Source organism: Nomascus leucogenys, chromosome 9, assembly GCF_006542625.1.
Source record: "Nomascus leucogenys isolate Asia chromosome 9, Asia_NLE_v1, whole genome shotgun sequence".
Lineage (NCBI taxonomy): Eukaryota > Metazoa > Chordata > Mammalia > Primates > Hylobatidae > Nomascus > Nomascus leucogenys.
In genome coordinates this window covers 69,580,442-69,607,174 of record NC_044389.1, presented here as the reverse complement: position 1 = coordinate 69,607,174, position 26,733 = coordinate 69,580,442, and the positions used below count along the sequence as shown (strand labels likewise).

The following is a 26,733-nucleotide window of genomic DNA, read 5'->3' as shown; positions in this document are numbered from 1 at the left end:
TATCTCGGCTCACTGCAAGCTCCACCTCCTGGGTTCACACCATTCTCCTGCCTCAGCCTCCTGAGTAGCTGGGACTACAGGCGCCTGCCACCACGCCCAGCTAATTTTTTGTATTTTTAGTAGAGACGGGGTTTCACCGTGGTCTGGATCTCCTGACCTTGTGATCCACCCGCCTTGGCCTCCCGAAGTGCTGGGATTACAGGTGTGACTGTGCCTGGCCCACATACGTCATTTTTTTTTTTCTTGTTAGCTGGATATTATTTCTTTTTTTTCTTTTCTTTCCTTTTTTTTTTTTTTTGTGACAGAATACTGTTTGCAGTAGAGGAAACTGGCATTGCAGTCTGGTGGTATAATGGCTTGTCCACATAAACCAGTACATGTTCATCCTTCAGCGCAAAAAGCCCTAATGGTGCATACCCTATTAAAATTAAGGACATCTCCAATATTATCTCTGTTTTTCTTTGTCATCTTTTTTTTTTTTTTTAAATAAACATTTTCAAGGTTTGTCCAAAAGAAGGCCATATAGGTTCTTGGCTAGTGGAAGACAATTCAGGACAGCTGTTGCACACTTGGACTATCACCTTCTCCAGGCTGGCAGTTGATACCTTATTTTTTCTCCAACTCATTTTTATTAAAAACATAAAAAAAATGCTCCAACTATCAGTTTTACAAAATCTCTAAGGGAAACACAAGAGCAAGGTGCTGAGGTAAAAAACACCTGAGGTAGCTTTTTCTGTGTGTTTTTCTCGTTAAAAAGATCTATAAATTTAATGCCCTGGGCCAACAACCTTGGCAAATTTCTACTTTCCTGCACATTTTTTTTTTTAAAGAAAGAAATCATTTTGCTGAATATCGATGGCTTATACACCAAAATGCAAAAAGACAAAATACATTCTTTCATTGTGGAATTTTTTCTTTGTTTGGTTGATTGGTTGGTTTGATGGGTTCCTGTTTTCCAAAACGCTAGGACAAGTACAATTGACTCTTGTTCTTTTGAGTAACCAAGTGTAAGTTGAGGCTGGTTTGTGTGTTTCGCTTTTGTTCCTTTTGTGTGATGTGATACTCAGAGCACTGCTTTGCCTGGGTGGGCGGGGTAGGGGGTGCGTCACATACATTATTTTTATGGGACTTGGAAGACGTGGAACTGACACTAATGCCATGCTCATGCTGCTTGCTATGCATTAGTAATAGTCTTTTATCTCTGATTCAGGAGTTTTATGTCTTCTGCCAACATCCATGTAACAAAGACAGGCTAGCTTATTAGCTTACACGTACAGTAAAATCCCAAACCCTTTACAGTTCCCTTTATGGAAGGAAGTCATAAACCAAGGAGTATGAGGAGTTTCTAGAAAAGTGGACATACAGATAATTACCACAAGTATACATCCCTCCATTATTGCTACCCTATGGACTTTAATAAAAGAGGGTAGATAAACACAATGAAGAGACAGCTAGAAGAAGAATGAAGGAGAAAGTAATTGTGACTACCATGACTATATTTTTGGTGACTAAAGCTAAGATAAAAGCAGAAAGACAAAAGAAAATGACTTCAAGGCTGAGCTGAAGAGTGCTCTACTAATTTTGAGGCAAAATATTCAGTTGGACCTAAAGTTAGCAAAAATGTTAATTTTCACAAAAATACTTTCCAGGTTGTTTGAAATTCCCTCCCCTCCTAATTAACATTCAAGTAGACCTATGAAAACAATTGTACGCCAATCCAATTTTTAGACATATATGAAGGAATCAAATCAAAGACTATGTTCAAGGGGAAAAAAGTACACAATCTAATTTACAGGTTCAGAAGGAATAAATAAGCTTATCATCAATTATTTGATCAACAAGTTCCCATACTTTAAAAGAAATAATTCACAAACAAAAATGTGAATTTTTCCTTTATATAACTTAAGTCTGTAATCTAGAAAGCCTGGATTCCTGTAAATTGTGGTAGGCAGAATAATCCCCTTCCAAGATGTTTATATTCTAATGATTCTGTTCTAATCCTCAGAACCTCTGAAGCTATTACTATTTATATGGCAAAAGAAACTGTATATATGATTAGGTTCAGATTTTGATATGGGGAGGTTATTCTGGATTATCTGAGTGGGCCCATTATAATCACAGGGGTCCTAATAAGTGAAAGAGGGAGGCAGGAAAGTCTGAGTCGCAGAAAGAGACGTGGCAACAGAAGCAGAGGGTGCTGCAGTTGCTGGCTTCGAAGATGGAAGTGAGCCATAAACCAAGGTGTATGGGTAGTCTCTAGAGGGTGGAAAACAGATTTTCTCCTGGGACCTACAGAAGGAATACAGCCCTGCTGACACCTTGATTTTACCATAATAAGGCCCATTTTGTATTTCAGACCTTCAGAATGTTAATATAATAAACTTGTGTTGTTTTAAGCCACTAAACTTAATAGTAATTTTTTATAATAGTAATAGGAAATGAATACATTTTCTCAATCTATTTCCATTATAAATGAAAGAAAAGTTGCTATTAGCATTTTTTATAATGTGAAACTGTTATAAGGTTGAGTAGATGTGGTAGTTCTATGCCTCATGGGTAGCAGGCATGAGGTTCTAGTGGGATTAATCCTATCCCAGCTCTGGGAATGAGCCAGGACTGGCTTAAGCCAGTCAATACTGATGGTCCCCAACTTATGATGGTGCAGCTTTATGACATTGTAAAAGTGACACGCATTTGGTAGAAACCATACTTTGAATACTATACAATCATCCTGTGTTTCATTTCCATTGCTGCATTCAATAAATTACATGAGATATTCAACACTTTATTATAAGATAAGCTTTGTGTTAGATGATTTTGTCCAACTGTAGGATAATGTAATGTAAGTAATGTAAAACTGTTTATGGTAGGCTAGGCTAGGCTAATAAGCTGTGATGTTTGGTAGGTTGGGTATTTTAAATGTGGTTTTGACTTATGATATTTTCAATTTACCATGGGTTTACTGGGATGTAACCCCACTGTATGAGGAGCATCTGTATATTCTTATCCCTTGCTTCCAACTTAGAGATTGACCTTAATTTAGGCATAACGCAATTGGTACACAGTACTTGCTTAAATAGTAGTGATTGGTGAGATTTCTGTTTGAAGATTGCTCTAGGTGATGTGATGTGGTATATAGGTGGGAAGTATGAAAATGACGTAGTCTTTTGAAAACTGATACAGGGAGGAGGAAATAACTAAAAATAGCAAATAAATTAAGGTAGAGCCCTGATCAGATTTCACCTGATGACCATCTTATCTCTGGACTTTTAAAAGTCCAATATAAACCAATAAATCTCCAGCCAGGTAGGGTGGCTCACACCTGTAATCCCAGCACTTTGGGAGGCCAAGGCGGGTGGATCACCTGAGGTCATGAGTTCGAGACCAGCCTGGCCAACATGGTGAAACCCCGTCTGTACTAAAAATACAAAAATTAGCCTGGTGTGGTGGCGGGCGCCTGTAATCCCAGCTACTCGGGAGGCTGAGGCAGGAGAACCGCTTGAATCTGGGAGGCAGAGGTTGCGGTGAGCCAAGATTACACCACCGCACTCCAGCCTGGGCAAGAGTGAAACTGTCTAAAAAAGAAAAGAAAACAAAACAAAAAAACTCCCAATAAAATCCCTTTCTTGTTTAAACAAAAGTTGAGTTGTATTTTCTATTACTTGCAAGTGAAAACATCCTAACTGATAAATGTGGTAACCATTCTATTATTCACTTAGTGTTCTTAAAATCGCCTATCAATAAGTCTGTTTTAAATTTATTAAGTCCTGCCGATTTAGTCTATGAATTACTAATTCAGTAATATATTTTCAGAGAATGAAGTATAATCAATGACCTGAAATGCACACACATGCACAATCAAAACTCATAAATAATTGCAGAGTACCTTGTTGCTTTCAATACCAATGAAGGAAGTGACATGTCTAATGCTCTGTTAACTTCCTCCAAGGTCATTCTTTGTGTGCTGACTCCGTTCACATAATGGATGACATCTAATAGCTGGAGATTACCCTCAATGGCTGCGACGGACCTTGGATTAATATCACTAATATATACCACTTGATAAAGGCTGTCATGACCTCCAGATAAGGAAAAACCTTGAAATAACAGAAAATATTTGTTTTCTCAGTCATAAGAGTACTTACTCTTAAGCTAACCAAGAAAATCATATTGTACAAAGTTTGACTTTTCATTACCCAACTCCTCTTTGTTGCATGTTAGTGTTATGTCCGGTAGCAAATGAGGCAACACTGGTATTCTGGGTAATTCCAGAACTCGTCCAATAACTAATCTGACTGTTTTGGATGCAGCCCGGAGCAGATTAACTGCATCTGTATGAGTCATATTAGTAACATCCGTATCATTAACCTACAAAAACAAGAAAGGGGCAAGTGAAGATCACAATTTTTAGAAAAGAGAAGCTAAATTGCCAAGAAAATACAATACTCTTCCTAATTTATAATATATATTAGCTAGTAAGAGATTCACAACAGTGATCTCTAATTTCTTGGTAATCCCCTTTATTAAGGAAATCATAGGCACAACGATCAAGCCATTACAATGAAATAATAATGTTAAATCCCTAACAAATGCATCATTATTTTGCTAATCTAGGAAATTCATCCTCTAAGTAATTTAAACTTTCTGTCCTTGAGACCTAAGATAGCTTGTTTTATGCCTTAACTGAGATTAAAGGGACTTTCAAATTTGTAAATGACAAGTTAATGGGTGCAGCACACCAACATGGTACATGTATACATATGTAACAAACCTGCACGTTGTGCACATGTACCCTAGAACTTATAGTTAAAAAAATATATATATATAAAGAATTTCCCAAACTGTTAATGATATAAAGGCCTTTACTTTTAAGTGGTGGAAACAGAAAGCATAAACCCAATAGATAAATGCAGTATTACAATAATTCAACCTTCTTTTTCTGACTTGCTCTTTGTCTACATTTACACAAATAATCCATTCCTCTTAAATGTCTCACCTTTATGAGCCGGTCCCCAGGTTTTAGCCTTCCATCACTTTTGGCTGGATCCTGTATGACATCATGAACGTAACAACCAATTCTCTGATTGCCTTTGGTTACTGTAAAACCCAGGCTTCCTTTTTCTGATTTAATTAGGGTAATGAGGAGTTCTACTTCCTAAGGGAAAAAAACAGTAATACTTTTAGGTTGTCTATTCTGCACTATAGACAAACAGAAAGATGACTATTATTTCCCTTAACAGAGGAGAAAGTCAAACCTTAAAAGGTTACTTAACTTGTCCAAGTGAAGAAGTCAAGTCTGTCTGACTCTAGACAGTCTGTCTGATTCTAGACAGACTGTCCCCCCACTGCATCCCATGTAAAAGTTATGTTTAAGCACAACATTATGTTTGTCTAAAGACAGCAGAGACAGAATTTACTCCTGCTTTCTTTCTTATATTTTTAGGATAAATAAAGACACAATAGTGGTTATACTTTGATGATCAAAAAATACTTTTTGAAGGAAAGGTTCAGAAAAAAACTCATATATTTCTAAATAAATGCAAAGAGCCATATATTTCTAAACAGATGCAAAGAGCAACAAAAAAGCTTTTTTTTTTTGGTAAAAATATGAAGTCTTTTGGTGATTATCACAATCTTATCAATTTTGTTGTGTAAATAAAATATACTTTTAAAAGATTTCAAATGAGACACAGAGGTTGTCTATAAGGGTGAAAGATTTCTAAGAAAAATTAAAGATTATTTTTATTCTATTGCTAAGAATGAAACTGAAGATGTAGATGCTGCACACCCTTCATCTCCAATACACACATGCACAATTATAGGAAAAAAAAAAAAGGTACCTGGAAACTTACCTACAAAATGTTAACTGTTTTGGGGTAATCAGATTATAGTGGCTTTAATCTTCTTCTCTGTTTAATAATTTTTCTACAATAAACATTTATTACTTGGATAATAAAAGCAGTATTTAAAAAGGCTAACTTTCAATCAATGTAAAGGATATTATACTTGGAAATTTTGTTTCCAAATCTTATTTGTAGGTTTAGAAGTTCTAGGACTATTATTACAGTGTAAAGGATTCCATTTGAGCCCACAAAAAAAGTGTGGAGGAGAAAAAAAATTACATTCAAACTTGGTTAAAAATCAAATAGGTAACTCATCAGAATTTGAGAAGCAGACAAAAGTAATATTTACTAAGGGTCTACTCTGTAGCAGATACTATACTACGTGCTTTACGTATGTTATTTCATTTAATCTTCACCACAATCCTGTGAGGTTACTTGCTCCATTTTATAGTCAAAGCTACCAAGACTCAGAAGAATTAAGTGATTGGTCCAAGGAGTCTGCCAAATTGTAGCAAGTCAGTGGTAGAGTCAGGATTTATACTCAGGTCTTTTTGCCTTATTTCCTAATTTCTCAGCACAGAAACATACCAGATATGTTATCCATTTATTAGACACACATATGAAGCTATTTTAAAGATAGCTTTTTCCCTAAAGGGAAACTTTATGAACATACTTTCTTTTAAAAAATATGGATTTTTTTTAAATATAGAGAAAACAACTTACCAGCTCAAAGTCTTCAAGGTGATTTTCCAAGTCATTTTTCAAAGGTGTCCAGTTTTCTTGTCTAGTCGGTTCAGAAATGTGATGTATATGATACTTATCCATCGAACTAGAGGAAGCAGATTCTAATTGGGGTTGATAACTCTGCCCAGGAGCCATATCCGGTGGTAGAGGGGAAGGATTACTACAGAGACAAAGAAGTAAGACTATTTTCAAATACATTTCAATGTCAATATGGTTAGTTTGTGCCAGAAACAGAAGACACTTTAACAAATATTCATGTCTGATTTTGATTGAGATCCTAGTTACTTTTTGTATTACTCTGGACTATGAATTTACTCTGTATCTGTTAAATGTTAAAATTAACAATAATTTATTCTCTGTCTAGGTTTTTTTTGTTGTTGTTGAGATAGGGTCTCACTCTGTTGCCCAGGCTGGAGTGCAGTGGTGAAATCTCAGTTCACTGCAGCCTCTGCCTCCCAGGGTCGAGTGATTCTACTGCTGCAGCCACCCAAGTAGCAGGGATTACAGGTGTGTGCCACCATGCCCAACTAATTTTCGTATTTTTAGTAGACATGGGGTTTTGCCATGTTGCCCAAGCTGGTCTCAAACTCCTGAGCTCAAGCAATCTACCTGCCTTGGCCTCCCAAAATGCTGGGATTACAGATGTGAGCCATTGTGCCCGGCCTAGGTTCTATTTTGATGAAGCTCTTTAAGCTGCATAAAGTCAGCAAGATAGGTTAAATAGAATTCTTTTGATTTCTAGCTGTTAATTCAAAGCTGAAGCTAATGTTATCAGAAGGTTAATGTGTGTTTCAACATAATAAGGAAAAGAAGAAAGAAGAATAAAAGTCCGACTCCTGTGGTTATTTTGGATAAAATACAAAGGAAAAAAACTTGAACAAATAAAGTTTGGATGTGGATAGATACAAAGACATAACCAAAGAGTAAAATGTATGAATAATTATGTGATGTATTGATGTAGTCTTTCTCTTTGTATGCTTCTATGTTTTCAATCATTTCTTCTTTTCCCCATCTTCGTCTTACCTTTTGCAAACTCTCTGCCCTTATCTCCCCTCTATATTTCTGGTCCCTAGTCTCCCACTGTGTTACTGCCTAAATAAGTCTCTTCTGTTTAAGTAGTATGATTAATAGTGAAATACAAATAACTTTCTCAGTTACTAGTAAATATGCTCAAGAGGGAAGAAAGACTCAGGCTGACTGCCTAGAGAGCTTATTGGTTTGCTAACTAAAACTATCAGTCACAATAGCTAGACACCCAATAGAGTCATCCTCTGGCTAACCACTGTGAAGGTCACAGATACATACATTTCATTCTTAGAGGAATGCATGTTGCTGCTACTGCTACTAACAACAACCAGTTGCTTTGAGCAGTTCACATTATATTGATGATACCTGTCCTCAAACTCTGGTTTATTGGGAATTTTCTGAGGATAGTAAAACATGGTACAAATGGTATCTTCTTGACTCTTGGGTGCTTCATGATGACTCTGTGCCTGTGATACCATGTTGCTTAGAGTCTGATGCAAAGCTGAACTCCATGTCGAATTTGATATGTTTGCTGGAGCTGTCACTAAGTCATCTTCTCCACTCCCACTGCTGTCACTGTAACTGTCTCTTCTGGATGGCGACTTGCACTGTTTCTTGCTTTTGTCTGACATTTCATTTTCATCTGAGCTGGTGCTTTGCTCCACACATGATGGCTGAGAAGAGTCTTTACTGCTGTTTGGAAGTACTTGTGCTGGAGACTGAAGTGGGGTCTGTAATGGACACATTTAAAGAGATTTGGGACCATTCTATGAATTTTAGAAGAATTTATTTGAAAATAAACCATTGAACAACTCTCTACTAAAGTATGCATTCAATTTTCTGATAATAAAAGTAATTTATGTTCACTAGAGAAAATAATATATAAAATAACAGTTAATATTGTACAATTTATACCTTAAGTTAGAACTAGAATAATATTATATATTTTGTCTCATATTTTCAAAAATTAGGGTTCTATCATAAATATTTTCTTAAGTCCTTAAATATGCTTTAAAACAATTTTAATACCTGTATAATGGTCCAATGGATGGCTATACCTTTATTTCTGCCTTCTCCTTTTATTGGACATAGAGTTGTTTCTAGCTTTTCATTATTAATAGAAATCTAGAAGAACTTCTTTGTATGTAAATTTTTACCTGAGTTTCTATTACTTTGTAATTTTCTATACTGTCAGAATATAGGACATTTTTAATAGGCTAATTAAGTATTTCCAAATTGTTTTCTAAAAACTGATACCAATTTATATGCTCATCAAGAGAGTTCCATTCACTTTTTCCTATCTGGTGCCTCAAATCAATGTAGTCTTTTAAAATGCTATTTATAATGCATCTTACAGAGATGTTATTTTCCTATTAAAGAGATTTTTAACCATTGTTTTGCAGATGAGGAGTAACAGTTTGTGACCTGCTCAACATAATAACTAGTATCAGTGCCCATTAAAATGCCTGAAGTCAGTACTTGATAAATCTTAGTTAAATAAATTGAATAAATTACTTTGTATTATACAAATAAGGAATACATTCAAAGAAGTTGTCACATACAAGATAACATGCCTACCTAAAACAAGTAGCTAGGTATGAAACCCAGGAGAACAATTCATGATGAAACCACCACAGCTGAATTAGTTAGTTGCTAAGTTGATATTCTATAAAAATGTAAATTACTTTTCATAAGTCTCACCAAAAGCGCAGTATCAATTTCCGGTAGCACACCAGGTGGAGGTCTGCAGAGAAGCAAGAATACTTCTGGAGCAGTTCCCCTGAGAGCAGATATGACTTCCTGGGGGTACCATGAATGACAAATGAAGGTACAGTTAAACCAGCATTATGAAACCATTCTGAAAGGCCAATCCATCTCATCATTAAAAATGCTATACTCCACATGCTAGGGGCTCACCTGCTGAGATAGTCCTTTCAAAGAGGCTCCATTCACTTTCAAGATAACATCTCCTACATCAATTTTTCCACTTTCTGCTGCTGGCTGTCCAGGAAAGAGCTTTTTAACCCTTACTATGCTGGCATTAATTTGCTCCGGTATAAGATTATCTTCTCGAGAAAAACTGAATCCTAGACCTGAGCTATTTTTAAACAATTTTACCTCAAATGTATTTTCTGGAGAAAAAGATATAAAAAAATTTAGATATTGTTAACATGCTGTGTTTACATAGGAACATACAAACATATATATTTCTAGACACATTTTAAAAGCCCATTTTCCCACATTTATAGCTCTGTATGTACTTACTGCACTCTAATAGTATACTGAAGCTGTATCTTACAGTCTATTTCCATCATTAAGAAATCTTATCAACTAACTGCATGAACTAAGCTGTTTGATTAGGAAGGAGAGTTCTGAAAGTAGGATTCTGAAAATGGAATTATGCATCAAACTCGTGTGTTTTAAAAGACACTATGGTCAGGCACAGTGGCTCACGCCTATAAACCCCAGTACTTTGGGAGGCCGAAGTAGGAGAGTTGCTTGAACCCGGGAGTTTGAGACCAGCCTGGGCAATATAGTGAGATCCAATCTCTACAAAAACAAAACAAAACAGAGTACGATAACAGATGAAAAAAAGGGGAAACTCCACGGAAGGACAGGTATGGGAGAAACTCAGGTATACAGCGTGAGAAAGATGAAAAGAAGAACAAAATAAATGTTAGAGGAGGTTATGTGGAAATAAGTTGACATTGTAATGTTCTGGGGAGGTGTAATTTAACTCAGATAAATTGCAATACTTCAATAAATTTCTTATCAGCTAAATAAATTAAAAGAACAATAACAAGAAAATAATTAAAAAATACATTTAAAGTCTTTGCTCATGGTTGGCTTGGGTGTTTAAAAAAAAAACAAATCTATTTAAAGAAAGAATGATGGGGCTGGGTGTGGTGGCTCACACCTGTAATCCCAGCATTTTGGGAGGCTGAGGAGGGCAGATCACCTGAGGTCAGGAGTTCAAGACCAGTTTGGCCAACATGGTGAAACCCCGTCTGTACTAAAAATACAAAAAGTAGCGCATGTGGCAGTGTGTGCCTATAATCCCAGCTACTCGGGAAGCTGAGGCAGCAGAATAGCTTGAACCCGGGGGCGGAGGTTGCACTGAGCCAAGATTGCACCACTGCACTCCAGCCTGGGTGACAGAACGAGACTCCATCTCAAAAAAAAAAAAAAAAAAAAGATGGAAGAAATAAAGAATAAAGAGCAGTATGATAAAATGAGTACATTAATTTTATTTTCATATTCAGGAAAAAATAATATAGTCTGTGTTATTTTTTCTCCTTATTTTGGGGACTGATTCAGAGTTGCTAACGTTTGTGTAAAATAAAACAATGACTGCACACCATCACCATCATTTATAAAGTAAAGGAAATATAAACCTCTTAAAAAGACAGAATCTTAAAGGGTACTGGAAAGCCACTATCATTCTTAATTTTCTTACTACCAATTAGTGATATGTCCAAAGGCTACCACAGTTTGTAACAAAGACCACTTTCTGGGCACTACTAGGTGAATATCTGCCCAGAGTTTGATTCACAGGTCTTAAACTTAAATTAAATAGAAATACAAAAATCTAAGGGTCAAGGTTTCACATGGGTTTGAAGGCATCTCAGCGTTTGTTTTTCTTTATTTTTTCACTTACCAAATTTCATTTTGAATTTTACCACAATTTAAAGCATTTTTAAAAGACCATAATCATGCATGACTTCATTATCCAAAGTCTTTCAGATCCTAGGAGCTGCAAATATGTTTCTGTCTTTATTCAGTATGGTGCTATGTCAGATTATTATTTGCACTTGACGAGAATAATGAACAAAACTAGGGCATTAACTGTAATCCAACATGTAAAAATCAAATTTTGAATAGGCGAGGAATAATTTGAAGGTGAGATTGTAGTCTCCCAAGGCCTGACCTTCAGTGACAAAGCTGTAGTCTTTGACCTGAGTTGTTTTCTTCACTTTTTCTGGGCCTTGACCTTGGACATTCTGATCTGAAAGGGTACACTGTGGGGTTACCGGGACATGTTCTTTAGATGTTGGAGATTGTCCCTTTTCTAATAACAGATGAACCACCTGGATAAGTAAAATAGCATTTCATTAATTAAGAAGAATGCTAAGAAAATAAATACATTTTCAGGACTTTGTATAGTTAATGCTATAAAATCATTTAAAGTAACTACCAAATTTGGTCCACCAAATGAAGAGGGAGAAAAAAAATAGAGGAACAAAAGCAAGGGGTTGAAAGTTCCAACATCAAGCTTTTATTACATTTTTGTATAGAAAGATAAATGATTAAAAAGAATCTATTATAAATATAATACATGTTAGAAATGTATGATAATGGCCAGGTGGAGTGGCTCATGCTGGTAATCTCAACACTTTGGGAGGCCAAGGTGGGCAGATCACCTGAGGTCAGAAGTTGGAGACTAGCCTGGACAACATGGTGAAACCCCATCTCTACTAAAAATATAAAAATTAGCCAGGTGTTGTGGTGGGCACCTGTAATCCCAGCTACTCGACAGGCCAAGGCAGGAGAATTGCTTGACTCTGGGAGGTGGAGGTTGCAATGAGCCGAGGTCATGCCATTGCACTCCAGCCTGGGTGACAAGAGTGAAATTCCATCTCGAAAAAAAAAAAACCAGGTGTGGTGGCTCATGTCTGTGGTCCCACTGGAGTCCCAGCACTTTGGTAGGCTGGGGCAAGAAGATCACTTCTTGCCTAGGAGTTCGAGACTAGCGTGGGTAACAGAGGGAGACCCCCATCTCTACCAGAAATAAAATATAAACTAGCCAGGCATGGGGGCACGCGCCTGTAGTCCCAGCAACTTGGGAGACTGAGGCAGGGGGATCACTTGAGCCCAGGAAGTCAAGGTTGCAGTGAGCCATGATTACACCACCGCACTCCAGCCTGGACCTCACAGCAAGACCCTGTCTCAAAACAACAACAAAAACCTCCAAAGACATTATAGATAATTTGGTTAAACTCCCTGACTCAAAATATACTTCAACAAAATAAATTTTGTGTTGAGGCTAAAGAATAAGAGTGAAAACCACTAGAAATCAGATGTTTATACAACAAATTTAAAATGCAATTTCCACCCCTCCCCCATCAGATCTCTTTGGTAATGTAAGCGTTAAATGTGACGTAGAAAGTCAGCTTCCTCAGTAAAAAATGTCTTGTAATACTTGCATTTCAATTTGGAAGGAAAAAACAACAACCCAGATGGTTATACATATCAGGCTTGGTTTCTTGATTAGCTAACAAATTTAGAGATCTCAATGAGAACTGATGTTATTCACACATTGTTTTGCTCTTCTAAGGTACTGTAAAAGGTTGGTATAATGATCTGTTACCTGTCCTGTATTTCTCAGTGTTTCCACAGCTTGCTTATGGGTGGCTCCTTCTAGACTAACTCCATTGACAGCTAGGACACGATCACCTAAAAATTAGGCAGTTATTTTGAAAGAAACAAATCACAAATAATAATCCTACATGTTGTTTTAAATCTTATGGTCTTATTTCATATTAATTTGTTTGAGGAGGGACTCAGGCAAATTCTGGAAGAAGCTGTGTTACAGAGTTTCTTTAATACGTTATTTAATTTATTCCCCAATTTTATGGCTAATGTTAAGTATATTTTAGAACAATATCTTTATAAAAATAAATTTAAATCAAGAGAGAAGATAAGTTGAACTATAAATATATAGAGATTGGAGGAAAGTTCTTAGTTCTTACTAGAAGTGTAGATATCAGGCTGGGCTCAGAGGCTCACGCCTGTAATCCCAACACTTTGGGAGGCCAAAGTGGGGGGATAACCTGAGGTCAGGAGTTTGAGACCAGCCTGGCCAACATGGTGAAAACCTGTCTCTACTAAAAATACAAAAATTAGCCCGGCATGGTGGTGGGTGCCTGTAGTCCCAGCTACTTGGGAGGCTGAGGCACAAGAATCATTTGAACCCAGGAGGCGGAGGTTGCAGTGAGCCGAGATCGCACCACTGCACTCCAGCCTGGGTGACAGAGCGAGACTCTTGTCTCGAAAAAAAAAAAAAAAAAAAAGTGTAGATGTCAGTGTTTTTACAGCAATTTGCTTCATAGTACATGTAAAATATGAATGAAAGCATTGTCTATTTTCTTTCCTTTTTAATTTTTTTAACTTCCCACACAATGGTGATGTATAGATATCTTCTGATACTAGAAAATAAGCTGGAAAGAAGAATTTTTGAAATGGCATCAAAGAGTTTCTTAATGCTACAGTTTTATAATTGAGTATGTTATTTCATATCATGAATTTGAAGGTCAGTTATCAACTTTATAATTTCTTATTTGTTGTAATATTCATATATATAATTCCTACATAATATAAACACTATACCTTTGTGAATTCTACCATCAGACTCTGCTGCTCCCTGGGGAATAACAGCTTTTACGTAAATGCCACCATGTCTGACACTCGTATTCACACCTCCCTAAAGAGAAAAAGACAAAATAATATTTTATAATATGAAAAATTTTGCACTTTCTTTCAAATCTCAGGCCTAGAAAGGATTCATCAGCCAAAGCAGTGGCATCCCATCAGCATGTGCTGATGTACAGTATATTCATTAGTATACTAATGCGGGATATTATATTCATCAGTATAATTCAAAAATAATTTTATCAAATAGCCTATGCTCACATTCTGACTACCTTAAATATACATATATTCCTTGGGAACTTCTAATTTTAAGATACTAACATATTTACAAGGTATTATATATCTTGGAGAGTATATAGAAATATACAGTCTTTAAATACTAATGATGTAGGTTAGAGATATATAATCTATGCTCATGTAGAAACTGTCAAATATCTACAAAGCATTTCATTAATTTTACAATTTGCAAGTTTTATATGCAGATAAAGCAAGTATTAAATCTGTGGAGAAAAAGGTAGTGTTTGTCTAATTTTTTTAAAATCACAGGAAAAAGTGACTAACAATTTTTAAAATAGTTTTTAGATATGATTCAGTTTTAGGATTTTGGAAATATTTGATGTGTTCCTTTTGATGCAAAACAATTCAATTAAAAAGTTGACATACAATAGGCTGCTGGAAATTAAAGAAGAGAAAACATTTGAAAACCTTGTCAAACAGTACCGTGACACTTATCCCCAAGCTGTTATCATTTTTAGCCAGTTCAACCTCAAAGATATCTCCAGGCTTAGGAGGCGATGAAGAAAAAGTTTTAAAATTCATTTTGTTGGATGTATTCACTGAAGAGGAAGATTCCTTAACAAAGAAAAACAAAGATTTCTTGTTAGAGTCAAAATGAATTATAATTTTTCTTTTTTTAATTTCTTTTTTTTTAAACCTAGCCCAGGACAAAGCTGACTAGAATCAAAATGAATTATTACTGAAAGACAAATATGTGTTTTGGGAAAAATTAAGAAAAAGCAAGATATTAAAGGATAGAGTACAGTCAAAGAACATAAAGGTTGGAAGAGATCTTAGAGATCATCTAGTCCAATGTATTCATATTTTATGGTTGAGGAAACTGATATCCAGAGATTAAAGAGCTTGCTTCAGGTCAAACTGCTAGATATGACAGATGGAAACCTATATAGAACCCAGTTCAAACCTGGCTTTTATATAATCCTGGTCCAATCATTTTTATATTCCTAAATTTACAAATTAGTTTTATTTCCTTTAATAATCAATATATATCAAGCAGTAGCTTTTAACCCGAGCATCTAAAATGGGGTTTAATGTTTACATTACTTATATTTATAAATCCAATAATATAAACATGGGAACAACAGCTAAGCCCTATTTATAAGAGCATAACTCTTATGACAAATGTTGATTTTTCAGTAAACAAAAGGCATAAGATTTTTTTCTAAAACTGCTTGTGAATTTGAGTTTAAATTTATATCATTTCTAGGAATAAGCTACTCTCTTTCTTCTCTTCCTTATCTCTCTCCCTCCCTTCCTCCTTTCCTTCCCTTCTTTCTGTTAGGGTCTGGCTCGATCACCCGGGCTTCTGGTCTCAAGCGATCCTCCTACCCAGCCTCCCAAGGAGCTAGGTCTACAGATACATGCCACCTCGCCTGGATAATTTTTTAAGAAATGTTTTGTAGAGATAGGGTCTTCCTATGTTGCCCAGGCTGATCTTGAACTCCTGGCCTCAAGCAATCCTCCCACCTCTGCTTTCCAAAGTGTTGGGATTATACATGTGGGTCACTGTGCCCTGCCAGAATGAGCTATTTTCAATGTCGTTATTATCATTCATTCAGAACTTCACAAGAATTTAGACTATAAATAGTGAATTCAAATGCCCACTATATGAACTATTTAGAAACAATTTTCAGATATTAAAATTCTCTTATTAATATAAACATTAAATACACCAGAGACAAACAACTGGTAAGGAAACAATCATAATCTGCACATTCCTTCTTTGGGTTATTAGATAGCAAGTTTGCAGAGTCATAGCCATTTAAAGTTATTATCCAAAGCTGTTGATTTCGCTGAAAGTTAGCATCAAATGCAGTAGCAATTAGAAGATATAAACTATTTCTTTTTTCCAGAATAATGAAAGCATCTCGTAGATTATTGTGCTCTGTAACGTATTTGCTGCTATTTTGCTTTGTTAAATGAGAAAACCAAAATATTAAAATTAAACTATGCCTGTTTTGGTGTTTGATGATCCTGACTGCTGGAGTAAGTGGCTTCATCCATGTCTGAATCTCCATGGTCTGAGTAATCAGTTGCATCAGAAATGCCTGGCTTTTTAGTTTTGCTTTGGTTACTATCAGTGGAAGTCTTTTTCTCAGTGGCTTTGGATATTACAGATGGGGAAGGGCTGCCATGCTGTGATTCTTGCCAGGTTTGGTCACCTAAATGGCTGGCAAAGAAACCATTGACCTGGCTTTGAGACAAGCTGGCACTCTCGGTCCTGGAATCTTGAGAACTCAGGCTTCCTTCCCGCAGGCCCCCAGACAGCCCAAAGTTCTCCGAGATGTGCCTCAGGGTACCACGTGACCAGTGGTGATCCTTGGTAGAAGAATCTATAGCACTGTCTTGCATGTAGGAAGATTTCTTCATGTAGTTTTTCATCTCATTGGTGAGATGCACAGGAGTAGAAGGCACTAAAAGTCAAAATCCATCAATGAGAAATAACAAGTTAGTGATACACATGCTGGTGCTTACACACATACACAATGTTTCCTGAAGATTGTTGGAAGGATTTTATAAGGATGACACACAAAACACCATTAGGTCATGTGTTTGGTAGACTTTCTTTGCTTTCTCCTTCGGTCATTCTTGTGACAACCTCTATTGAAATGCATACCCCTTTCACCTTAACTCCCCATTTCCATTCTCCAAGACCCATTTCAAACCAGTCTTCTCTGTGGAGACTCTACTGATTCCACAGGTAATTTATATTTTCTTAGTATCCCACATTCTTTGTCCTTATTAAATAGTCACTTGCACACTTACTTTATACTGACCTACTAGATTGCATTTTTTGGACTCCAAGTGATTACCATGGAAGGCAACTCCAAATTGCTTATATATAGTTCTTATCAAAAGCCACTTTAGGCCAAGTGCAGTGGCTCATGCCTGTAATCCTGTAATCCCAGCACCTTGGGAGGCCGAGGCAGGCAGATCACTTGAGGCCAGGAGTTCGAGACCAGCCTGCCCAACATGGTGAAACCCTGTCTGTACCAAAAATACAAAAATTAGCTGGGCATGACGGTGTGCACCTGTAGTCCCAGCTGCTCGGGAGGCTAAGGCAGAAGAATCACTTGAACCTGGGAGGCGGAGCCTGCAGTGAGCAGTGATTGTGCTACTGCACTTCAGCCTGGGTGACAGAGCAAGACTGTCTCAAAGAACAAACAAACAAAAAGCCACTTTAAAAAGCTTTCTGAAGACACAAACCACCAAAGACACGTGTAAAGGAATTAAAGATGAGAATTTATAAGAAATTAAAAGTTTTATGTAGTAATTGACAACAAGGGAAAAATTAAGAGTAATGAGCAACTGGAGAGAAAATATTTGTGACAACAAACAATAAACAAAGAATTAGTATCCCTAATATACAAAGAGTTGCTAAAATTCAACAAAAAAGAGGTTTTCAAAACTCCCATGGAACAAGGGATATGTAGACGGGAAATTCAGAGTAAAATACAAATAGTAAATATATGAAAAGACATTCTCACTATTGCTCAGGGATCTTGCAGTTTCATGCAGTTCTCTACTTATTTGGCTGACAAAAATCAGAATGACTGATAATTTCAAGCACCACTGATGGTATGAGGAGAAAAGCACTGCTATATCTACTTGGTTAGTCTATAAATTGGTAAAACTTTTTAAAGTCCAATTTGGTGGCACTTGTCAAAATTTTAATGTACATACTCTTTTTTTTTTATTATACTTTAGGTTTTAGGATACATGTGCACAATATGCAGGTTTGTTACATATGTATCCATGTGCCATGTTGTTTTGCTGAACCCATTAACTCATCATTTAGCATTAGGTATATCTCCTAATGCTGTCCCTCCCCCGACCCCACAACAGTCCCCCGAGTGTGATGTTCCCCTTCCTGTGTCCATGTGTTCTCATTGTTCAATTCCCACCTATGAGTGAGAACATGTGGTGTTTGGTTTTTTGTCCTTGCGATAGTTTACTGAGAATGATGTTTTCCAGTTTCATCCATGTCCCTACAAAGGACATGAACTCATCATTTTTTATGGCTGCATAGTATTCCATGGTGTATATGTGCCACATTTTCTTAATCCAGTCTATCGTTGTTGGACATTTGGGTTGGTTCCAAGTCTTTGCTATTGTGAATAGTGCCGCAATAAACATACGTGTGCATGTGTCTTTATAGCGGCATGATTTATAGTCCTTTGGGTATATACCCAGTAATGGGATGGCTGGGTCAAATGGTATTTCTAGTTCTAGATCCCTGAGGAATCGCCACATTGACTTCCACAATGGTTGAACTAGTTTATAGTCCCACCAACAGTGTAAAAGTGTTCCTATTTCTCCACATCCTCTCCAGCACCTGTTGTTTCCTGACTTTTTAATGATGGCCATTCTAACTGGTGTGAGATGGTATCTCACTGTGGTTTTGATTTGCATTTCTCTGATGGCCAGTGATGATGAGCATTTTTTCATGTGTTTTTTGGCTGCATAGATATCTTCTTTTGAGAAGTGTCTGTTCATGTCCTTCGCCCACTTTTTGATGGGGTTGTTTTTTTCTTGTAAATTTGTTAATGTACATACTCTTTAATCTAGTTCCAGGCATCTAACCTCTAGACATGCATACATTTTCAATGGTGTATTAAAAAGTGTATTTGTTGGAGTAACATTTATAATAGAATTATAGCTAACCTGGATACATAACAATAGAAGAAAAGTTAAGTAAGTTTTGATATGTCTATAACATAAATAGAATGTGGCATTAAAAAGATATGCATGTACATGGATAGCAACAGAATATGTTGAGTAAGCAGTTACAGAATGGTATTTAGAGTATAAAACAGATTTTTAAAAAATAGTGTGTGTACGTGTTATTATATATATATATATATATATATATATATACATATCACATATATATCTATTCTACACAGAAGGCTACATGTATGCCAAAAAGTTTCCCTAGGAAATGGGGTAAGGGGACTTTGACTTCTTATTTCATAGGTTTTTCATAAATTGGATTTATTTTTAATAAACTAGTATGTATTCTGTAACCTTAAAAATTAGCAAACAAAAACAAAACTAAAAGCCTTCCTCTTTGGTGCTTAAGAATTAACAGGGGTAGCTAGAATACACATTGGTAATTTTCTAAGTTCTTTTGGGTTTTACCTCTTTTCAAAGTGACACTACAGAATAGTTACATACCATGATAAGATTCACCTACCTTTCTGAAGGAACAATTTCACAGATGTATACTTTTAACATTAAGCTTTTAATTTTTATTTAGCATGGACAGAAAAAAAAACCACACAAAACTCTGCTGAGAAGAAAAGTCTCCTCTGATCCTCACAATAGGTAAAGTTCCTCTGTTATATTCCCTCTTGGCACCTTGGGCCTCTTGTTAACACTTGCCATAGTTGCAATTAAAAATCCGTCTAGTCAGACAAGAATACTTGCCTCCCCTGATAAAGCGTAAGTTCCATTAGGGCAGAGTTTTTTGTCTTGCACATCACAGGCACTGAATAAATATTTGTTGAACAAATGAATAAATTTTCTATAAAACATCTACTGAAAACATGAGTAAGATGGAAATCCCTTAGAGCTTTATTCAGGGGGCAATAAATTTATTCTGAATTCCTATCATCCTTTTGGTTTAAAAATGGTGAATAATGGGACCCAATGAAAAATTTCTAGTCTTGGCTGCTTTAAACTTAGAAGTATGTTACAACATTTCCAACTGTAGTTGTCTTCCTTTGCCTAATGTGACTAGATTATAATTAGATTATATAAGGCTCCTGTGGACAGTGGTGGTGTCTTCTATTTCCCTTCTATCCATTGTGTTTGCTCACAGTAAACAAGTGTGTAACATATTATTTATATATGTACATATACAGACATACAAAATATATATATAATATCCAGTAAGAAGAAACCATAGTCAAAATGACTCATCTATATAAAATTTAATAAGGTTTTATCACAACATATAACATGTTCATGTTTTTCATCTTCTATCCAAAGCTATGTCTAAAATTCACTATCTAAAATTGTTTTTCAGCTAATTTTTTTACTAATTCTTTTATGTATTTCCCAGTATCTTTGGCATGAAGGTAACTTACTTGTATCTAGCACTTCAATGTTTTTGAAAAACAATATTAATGACAGCTAAAATTCACATTTAAATGCTTCATAGGTACCAGGCAATGTGCTCATTCTTTACATGTGTTATCTCATTTAATTTTCATAATCTATAAGATAAGCATGTTTATAGTCACCATTTGATATACGAGCACAGTGAGGCTTAGAAGGTTCATGTGATTTGCTCAAGGTGTATAGTCTTAGGTGGTAGAGACAGAATCTGACCCTGGATTCTGCAACCCTCCCTGTTTCCCACTGCACTGTTCTATGCCACAGGGGCTATTGTGCTTCTTCCACACAAATACTGTCCTACCACTTGATCCTCGTAACAAATAACTCTGTGCAAGGCAGACAAAGCAGGGCAAAGATCACTGTCTACTCTTTAAGTAAAAACAAAAGAAAACTATGGCCCAAGAAGGCTTAAGTCATATAGCTAATAAAAGGCACAGGCAAAGCTCAAACGCAGGTCATCTGATCTTCTCCAAGTGCTTTGTCTCTAAGCTGCTAAAGACTGGGATAATGAGACAAAATGATATGGTCTTGTTTTAAAATTTCTGGTTTTTGGTGGTTGTTATTTCTTTTTCATAATCTGGTTCAGGACAGGACTTTATAATAACTATTATGTAATATTAACTACAAAATGATGAATGAGTCTATCTCTGATTTGACAAAAGGAAGATGGAACACACTAAGTAATCAGAGTTTACTTAAGTTGCATCAATTTTGTATAGAATGAATCAATTTTTGTGCAAATATCACTAAAAAGGAATGAGACAGAAAAGTGAAACAGAATACATAAGTAAGAGACATTCACATTACCTTTGGATATCTTTTCTTTTGGCTGAGAGATAACAAGTGTCACATCTTCAGGTGCATTTTGCAAAATTTCAATTGCAGCATGGTGGCTGACTCCCTCCAGACTCACACTATTCACAGATATCAAACGGTCTCCTGTACAAATAGACAATCCAGTATTTTCAACAACAAAGATACATTTATTCTGAATCTTAGAAATATCATCTCTTTCTCAATATTTTTGTTTGGCCTAAGTTCCATTTTCTCCACCTGCGCAAATTCATGCCTGTCAGAAAATACTTGGAAAATTACCAAAATGTAAAGTACCTGGCTTCAAGCATCCATCCAAGTCAGCTGGTCCTCCAGGGGCAATTGAACTGATAAATATGCCTAGGTCCAGTCTTCCCATCTTCTCCCCACCAATAATTTGAAATCCTGCAAAACAACACATTTTAAAAAGATTTTCATATTGCTGTTTTCAAAGACTAATGATTAGCCTGCCTGAAACACTGAAATGTGGGGACTATTGATATCAAATGATTAGTAGGTAACATGTATTAAATTTCGTGGAAGTATTTCTTGTAGGCATTTCATATTTGGCATTTGGTGACTGGGTGGGTAGCGTGATGGGCTTGTGGGTGGGCAGCCAGTCAGTATCTTGAGATCAGAAGTGAGCTGGTGCTGCAATGCCAATGCTATGCTATAGACTTTTCCTCTGAATCCCCAAGAATCATAGAACTTCAAGCATCTCACAGTGACTTACCCAAGCCATACTTTGCATCTTTTTTCAGGTTCACTAAGGTGATCTCCCTTTCTGGTGAAGATACTATGCTCCATCTTTTGTGTAGCACATCTATTGGGAATTTATAATTTAAAAATAAATATAACATGCTCAGGCATTAAGACTGTCAGCTTGTTTTAACAATTTAAATGTTAACAAAGTGTGTTAATTGCTCAGTCACTTAAACATATATTTTAAGTTTACTGATACTGTTAATATTTTATATTTTTATAGTGATTTATAATTTATAAAATGACTACGTATTACATTTATTCTTCATAAGCTATCCTTTTGAAATAAGTATATTTCAGTTACAAATGATTAAATAAACCTCAACAGGTTAAATGATTTGCACAAGTTTAGTCAGCTAGTACAGGAAAGAGCTGAACTTTTCAATTTAGGTTTTCTGTCTGTTACACCACAATCAACTCCCTGAATTTGACAGTGCTTAATATATTAAAAAATTCCTTCTAATTGATGGTTAGCATTTTAATTTATAATTAGTAAAATATTCTTAGTAAGTTCTTGAGTAAAATAGCAAGAGGAAACTGGATTTTTCTTTTTTTTTTTTTTTTTTTGAGACAGTCTTGCTCTGCTGCTCAGGATAAGTGTAGTGGCATAATCACAGCTCACTGTAGCCTTGACTCCTGGGCTCAAGCAGATCCTCCCACCCCAGCTTCCTGAATAGCTATTACGACAGGCACGTGCCATCATGCTCAGCTAATTTTTTATTTTTGTAGAGATGGAGTCTCTCTATGTTGCCCAGACTGGTCTTGAACTCCTGGCCTCAAGTGATCCTCCTGTCTAGGCCTCCAAAAGAGCTGGAATTTCATGTGTGAGCCATGGTACCTGGTCAGAAACTGGATCTGTTAATAGTCCCATTAATAATTCCTTTTCTAGCACATGTACTCTCAAAGGATCTTCATTCATTTCAAATTTTATTTGTGAAACAATCTCACAAGTAAGTAAAGAGATTTTTAACCATTGTTTTGCAGATGAGGAGTAACAGTTTGTGACCTGCTCAACATAATAACTAGTATCAGTGCCCATTAAAATGCCTGAAGTCAGTACTTGATAAATCCTAGTTAAATAAATTGAATAAATGTCATAATCAGAACTAGAATTTACTTTCTCTTATTTCCACTAGGTTTTTTAAAGTAGGCTAATCATTCACAATTAACTTCTGAAACCAATAAATATGACACTTAATTGACATGTTTATCAAGTTAATCTACTTCACAATTCAAGCATTTACACAAACACACACTTCTTAACATCAATACAACGACAGTTCAAATTGGTCTGTGTGTGAAGGTGTTGGTGGTGGTGAGTTCGTTCAACATATCCCTAAGGATATTTTTGTAAAGTGAATTTTCAAATTCAATTCTACATACTTCTCAAGTATATTGAAGCTTTCTGAAAATTAGAGGTTTTGGTTTCACTAAACTGTAAGCCAGAATTTCCTTAAACCTTCGTATGCATTTTTGTAACAACCAAATCAGTATGAAAACAAACTTTATTTCTGTATATGCAACATGTAATCACCCATGGACTTAAAATTGTATTAGTATGTCACAAAACAAATAGTAATTTTGTCACAAAACTTGTATTGATGCTTAAATGATGTAAATGTGATACTTCATATTGTATAAATAAATTCCTTTAATTTCAAAAGACAGTAACAACAATAATTTCCTCTCAGGAGTGAATTAGCCTTGTATCTCAATACTGTTTTGGTGCAAGTTTTCTAGCTCTCTGTAGAGTATATATTCCTATTCTGTTGTTTCTTTTTGATCCAAACTTAGTTATTAGCAATAAGAGTAGTGGTAATTTGGTATTTTTAATGATTTTATTAATTACATTACAAAAAGTATCATTGGATAATGGTGTGAAGTACTTTACACATTAGGTGATCCTAAGCAAAAGCCCATCCATTATTTAATGCCTAGCTTAATGAGTTTAAGTATCCAAGATCCTTTTATAAAAAAATAGGCAATTAGCTCTATTTTTTAGCTAGAATGAATACAAAACAACACAGAACAAAACCCATAAAATTAAATAAAACAAGTAAGGGGGTGAGGTCACATTAGGAACTGAAATCAGTATAGCCTTTAAGTGACCACATTGATGAGGTGGTAAGAGAGAACAGATTAAATCAAAGTGCTTTGTAAAGTGATTAAATGATGATCATTGCTTTAAATTTCCATTTCCTACTTCAAGTTTCAGATTTAATCACCCACTGTTCAGGAATTGGGATACTTGGAAACTAAGGAAATCCATTATTCTATGGTAGGTACTTAATAGGTCCATTAGGCATACAGTTCCCAGAAAAGCAAAATCCCAAGCAGTAAAGACAGAATAAAATGAAAGAAGAAAGAGAAAATGGCTTGAGGAGACTAATGGCTGAGTTGCTCTGGTTCTCATCCCAACTAAGAATAAAAAGGCACTTAACTGTGGTGGGTTTTAAACATCCCAACAAACCCATCAAAAGTTGAAAATATCCTAAGTCAAAAATGCATTTAATACATCTAACCTACTAAACATCCTAGCTTTAGCCTAGCCTAACTTAAATATGCTCAGAACACTTATGTTAACTTATAGTTGGACAAAATCATCTAAAACAAAGCCTATTTTATAATAAGGTGGTTACTATCTCATGTAATTTATTGAATACTGTACTGAAAGTGAAAAACAGAAGGGTTGTAAGGGTACTCAAAGTACAATTTTTACTGAGTGCTTATTTCTTTTGCACCACTGTAAAGTCAAACCGTGATAAGCCCATGACCATCTATAGTTTGTGGTTTGGACACTTCAGGAAGCAACATGACAAACTTAGCTAAAAGTTACTTTTCAATTGCTGTATAATAATTACAGTAAAACAAGAAACATTAAAATCAATTTTACTTAATTCTTGGAAAAGTTTTACATATTTTTGTTTTTACTCTTATAAAGGAAAATAACCAGTGTTTTTTTTTTTTTAAGTTGAGCAACTTTTGTTTTTGAAATCACAATTAATCAAGGGATTAGAATCCTTTCCATATCACCTTTTCAAAATGTGAGATTACAAGAATCATGACTTTTTTATCTTTTCTTTCAAATTTCACATTCTTTAAGAATCTCTGGAGGCCATAAAAGGTAAGAGTGAATATAATACATTCATCCTTTTTCTAAGTGATAATTTAATATTAACTGATGTTCATTTATAGTTTTCATCTAATAATCTTGACCAGCAGGAAGAACACTGAAATTAGAGTAAGAGGTCCCATATTTGATGCACGGGCAAGTAATTTTACTTTTTGATCCTTAGTTACACTATTTGCAAAAACATGTTTGCCATGCTCTATTATGTGAAAACTTGATTCTCAACAGAGTACTAATTCAGGCTACTTGGCCAGAATCAAAGAGAGTTTGAGGAAAATACAGCCTTGTTCATATAGAGGCATACCTCTATATGAAGGTGGATTGGCCCTACTGCCCAGGGCAGGTGAGATTTTAAGCCTTCTGAAGGTTTAAATAGAGAAACTACCCAATGTAAATTCATGCTCATTGGCCATCCAATGTACATTCATATTCTTTTTCATTATAATCTAAGCTAAAACACATTTAAAATTATCATACCTGAATGGATTATTATCCAGCTTCTTTCAAAAGCTTAGCAGGGAGAAATAATACTTAGGCATGATCACATTACGAGGAGGTCTAAAGAGTAGATTAGAGTGTAGACTCTAGAAACAGATGGCCTTTGTTCAAATCACGGCTCTACCACCTGCTAACTTTGTGACCTTCTGTACAACTTAACTCTCTATGCTTTGGTTTCTCATGTGTGAAAAAAAAATAACATTAACACCTACCTCATAGGGTTGTTGTGGGCATTAAATGAGAAACAATAAAAAGTGCTTAGAACAGTGCTTGGCACATAGTAAGCACTAAATAACTGTTAGTCAATAATTACTACCATATGGACATGTTAATAACTAAGGTATTTCAGGTATATAGGCATTCTAAATTCAGTCCATGTAAGGAGTTTGATCACTAGAAAGCTATATAACAGGATTAGCAATTTACGTCCAAGTATACGTTCAATAATTTTTTCTTTAATGATAGGCCCTCATATTTTTTGAGGATACATTCAAAAATAAAATGAGAAGGAAAGAAACCTCATCTTCATTTGCTATGAGTATTTAAGACATTGTGTGTAGTTTTACTTTTAAAAGCAATTTTAATTCCAAGAAATTTTTTTCTCTCTTAAAGAATTAGTGTGTGTATTTTTATTAGAGAATGAGAATTATACAAAATAGCACTCTGGTGTTTGACAGTTTTGACCTAAAAATACCCAGCAATTCTATGTAGTCCAGTCTTATGCCTTCTGTTTTACCCTACAGGTATATTGAAATATTGAAACTAAATTTACAACTTCATCAAGTTTAGCTGTATTAGTAATTTTAATTAACATAATGGCTTCTTTCTCCTTTCTCATCAGGCTTTTAATTATTTCAACTTTAAGAGTCTAAGACTGAAACATTTTTGGAGGAAAGTAGTGTATAGATAGTAATAAAACATTATTTTCTACTCATGAAAGTTGTTAGAAAGATCAAATAAGATAATGTATATGAAAATACTTTGCAATCTAAATTCTAAAAATTTTGAAGCCAGTGATGTTCAAGTCACTGGACATTTCTGGTCTTCTTCCTATGATTTTGTTTCTTA

At 35.4% G+C, this 26,733-nt stretch overlaps 1 protein-coding gene across 2 annotated transcripts in view; it reads right to left on the bottom strand.

Moving 5' to 3' along the window:
- The window catches only part of PTPN13 (protein tyrosine phosphatase non-receptor type 13), a 219,533-nt gene that overhangs the window by 36,676 nt on the left and 156,124 nt on the right, over positions 1-26,733 (bottom strand). Inside the window, exons 21-35 of one of the 2 annotated variants that reach the window (XM_012499590.2) lie at positions 22,009-22,098; positions 21,573-21,680; positions 21,270-21,401; positions 16,293-16,753; positions 14,748-14,894; positions 14,001-14,094; positions 12,982-13,067; positions 11,542-11,701; positions 9,531-9,745; positions 9,315-9,413; positions 7,980-8,344; positions 6,567-6,747; positions 4,997-5,155; positions 4,197-4,368; positions 3,887-4,097 (exon numbers count right to left, since the gene is read on the bottom strand). In XM_012499590.2, the coding sequence (XP_012355044.2) occupies positions 3,887-4,097; positions 4,197-4,368; positions 4,997-5,155; positions 6,567-6,747; positions 7,980-8,344; positions 9,315-9,413; positions 9,531-9,745; positions 11,542-11,701; positions 12,982-13,067; positions 14,001-14,094; positions 14,748-14,894; positions 16,293-16,753; positions 21,270-21,401; positions 21,573-21,680; positions 22,009-22,098 (2,680 nt within the window). The remainder of the gene's footprint in view (positions 1-3,886; positions 4,098-4,196; positions 4,369-4,996; positions 5,156-6,566; positions 6,748-7,979; positions 8,345-9,314; positions 9,414-9,530; positions 9,746-11,541; positions 11,702-12,981; positions 13,068-14,000; positions 14,095-14,747; positions 14,895-16,292; positions 16,754-21,269; positions 21,402-21,572; positions 21,681-22,008; positions 22,099-26,733) is intronic. The other variant, XM_003265859.2, reaches the window with a different exon arrangement.